Source organism: Octopus bimaculoides, chromosome 25 (genome assembly GCF_001194135.2).
Source record: "Octopus bimaculoides isolate UCB-OBI-ISO-001 chromosome 25, ASM119413v2, whole genome shotgun sequence".
Classification (NCBI taxonomy): Eukaryota; Metazoa; Mollusca; class Cephalopoda; order Octopoda; family Octopodidae; genus Octopus; species Octopus bimaculoides.
The window spans coordinates 1526112-1528110 of NC_069005.1; the positions used below are offsets into that span (position 1 = coordinate 1526112).

General features: G+C 34.6%; 1 protein-coding gene across 2 annotated transcripts in view; it reads right to left on the reverse strand.

Annotated features, from left to right (window-relative positions):
- The window catches only part of LOC106876052 (P2X purinoceptor 4), a 21572-nt gene that overhangs the window by 2169 nt on the left and 17404 nt on the right, over window positions 1–1999 (reverse strand). For both annotated transcript variants that reach the window (XM_014924449.2, XM_014924450.2), the window contains exons 8-10: window positions 1619–1746; window positions 1019–1175; window positions 242–340 (exon numbers count right to left, since the gene is read on the reverse strand). In XM_014924449.2, the coding sequence (XP_014779935.1) occupies window positions 242–340; window positions 1019–1175; window positions 1619–1746 (384 nt within the window). The remainder of the gene's footprint in view (window positions 1–241; window positions 341–1018; window positions 1176–1618; window positions 1747–1999) is intronic.

The following is a 1999-nucleotide window of genomic DNA, read 5'->3' on the forward strand; positions in this document are numbered from 1 at the left end:
CAGCAATTTTGAGGGGAGGGGGACTAGTTGATACCATCAACCACAGTACTTAATTAGTGCTTGAAAGGACGAAAGACAAAGTTTACCTCGGTGGAATTTGCACTCAAAATGTAAAGAGATAGAAGCATTACCACCAAGCATTTGTTTCTGAAATGGTTCTGCCAGTTCACCACCACACCTGTAACATTTCTACCAACTCACAGGTAAAACATTGATAATGAAAAACGAAATTATGTCTAACCGAATATACGTTGTCATCCACATTTTGGTATTTCTTTTCTCGGTAAAAATTCTTTGATTTCAAAACATATAACATAATTATGTCTGCTACCACCGATGCCTGAAACAGAGAAAAAACAATAAAAAATGGAATTTGGTGAAAAGGTTTCGTGTAATTTGTAAAAGATGCGAAAAAGTGATAGGAAACACTTCACTCCACAACACTGACTCAAAACCAAACTCTCTCTCTCACTCACTCACTATCTATCTATCCATCTATCTAGCTAGCTCTCTATCTATCTATCTATCTATCTATCTATCACTCCCTGTCTCTCTCTCTCTCTATTTCTATCTATCTAATTCTCTCTCTCTCTCTTTCTATCTATCTAATTCTCTCTCTCTCTCTCTATTTCTATCTATCTAATTCTCTCTCTCCCTCTCTCTATTTCTATCTATCTAATTCTCTCTTTCTCTCTCTAATTCTTTCTCCCTCTCTCTTATCTCATCATGTAGCTTCCAATCAAATTCTCTCTCTCACTCTCTCTCTTCCTCTAGCTTTCTATCTAATTCTCTCTCTCACTCTCTCTCTTTGTCTTGCTCTCTATCTAATCCTCTCTCTCTCCTTTGTTCTCAGTTTAACTGCCTTCCTCTCTCTCTTTCTATTTATCAATCTATATGTCTATTCTCTTTTACACACTTTTTCTCTCTCTCTCTCACACACACACACAAGTAATAGCCAGATTACACTCAAATATATGTATATATATGTGTATATATGTATATATATATATATACACACCAGTGACAATAAAGCTAAACCACTTCCAAGATTTAACAAGAGGGGAACAATGCTGAACTTCCCTGCCCGTCCTTGGATTGTGATGAGGAACTGGATTCCATAGGCCTTTATCAAAGTCCGCATCGATTGATTCTCATTTTGGAAATATTTTGCAAACCTGGACAAGTAGAACACACAGACAGGAAATATAGTGTTGTAATCTTTCAATTAGTGAATCTGTTAATCTCTTTTAATCTCTTAATCATTTAATTTTTTAATTGTTGGATATCTTAATTTTTTCAGTTATTTAGTTTGAAGGGATTTTACTGATGGTAATAATCTAAGTTCATATTTTCATATGGTACAGGATTCATCGATATCAGTTTCTTGGACAACTAAGTCATAGAACATATAGCATGTATATGTGTATACATACATATATTTGTGTTGTGTGTGTGTGTGTGTGCACGTATATGTGTGTGTACATAAAAGTGTAGACAGACAGACAGATAGGTAGAATACGTCTATACAGAAATATATAAAGGGCAATTAAGGTGAAAACAGGACTTGAAATAGCTGAGAGTGTTGTGTTTTGAGGTTGACAAGATTATGGATTCTTACCTGAAATTAAATCCTTCTGATACAACGTTCGACCGATCCAATCGAGTGAACCTATATTCTGGTAAGCATTCGTCGAGAGAAAAGTCAAGGTTACAGTTCCAAACAATATTCACTTGAATTGAGGCCCCCTGGAAGAGCAAGAATTACAAGAACGGACAATCTAGAAATACAAGTTCAATGATGTCACAAAAGAAATGTTCAGAACATAACATTGTAAACATACGTAATCAGAATAACTTATACTATCGTCATCATCATCGTCATCATCATTAAGTATATGTATGTATATTGTATATGTGTCTATACATATAACTGACATGTTTGTATCTCTCTCTCTGTGGCCCTGTGTGTATCTATATATATATATATATATATATATAT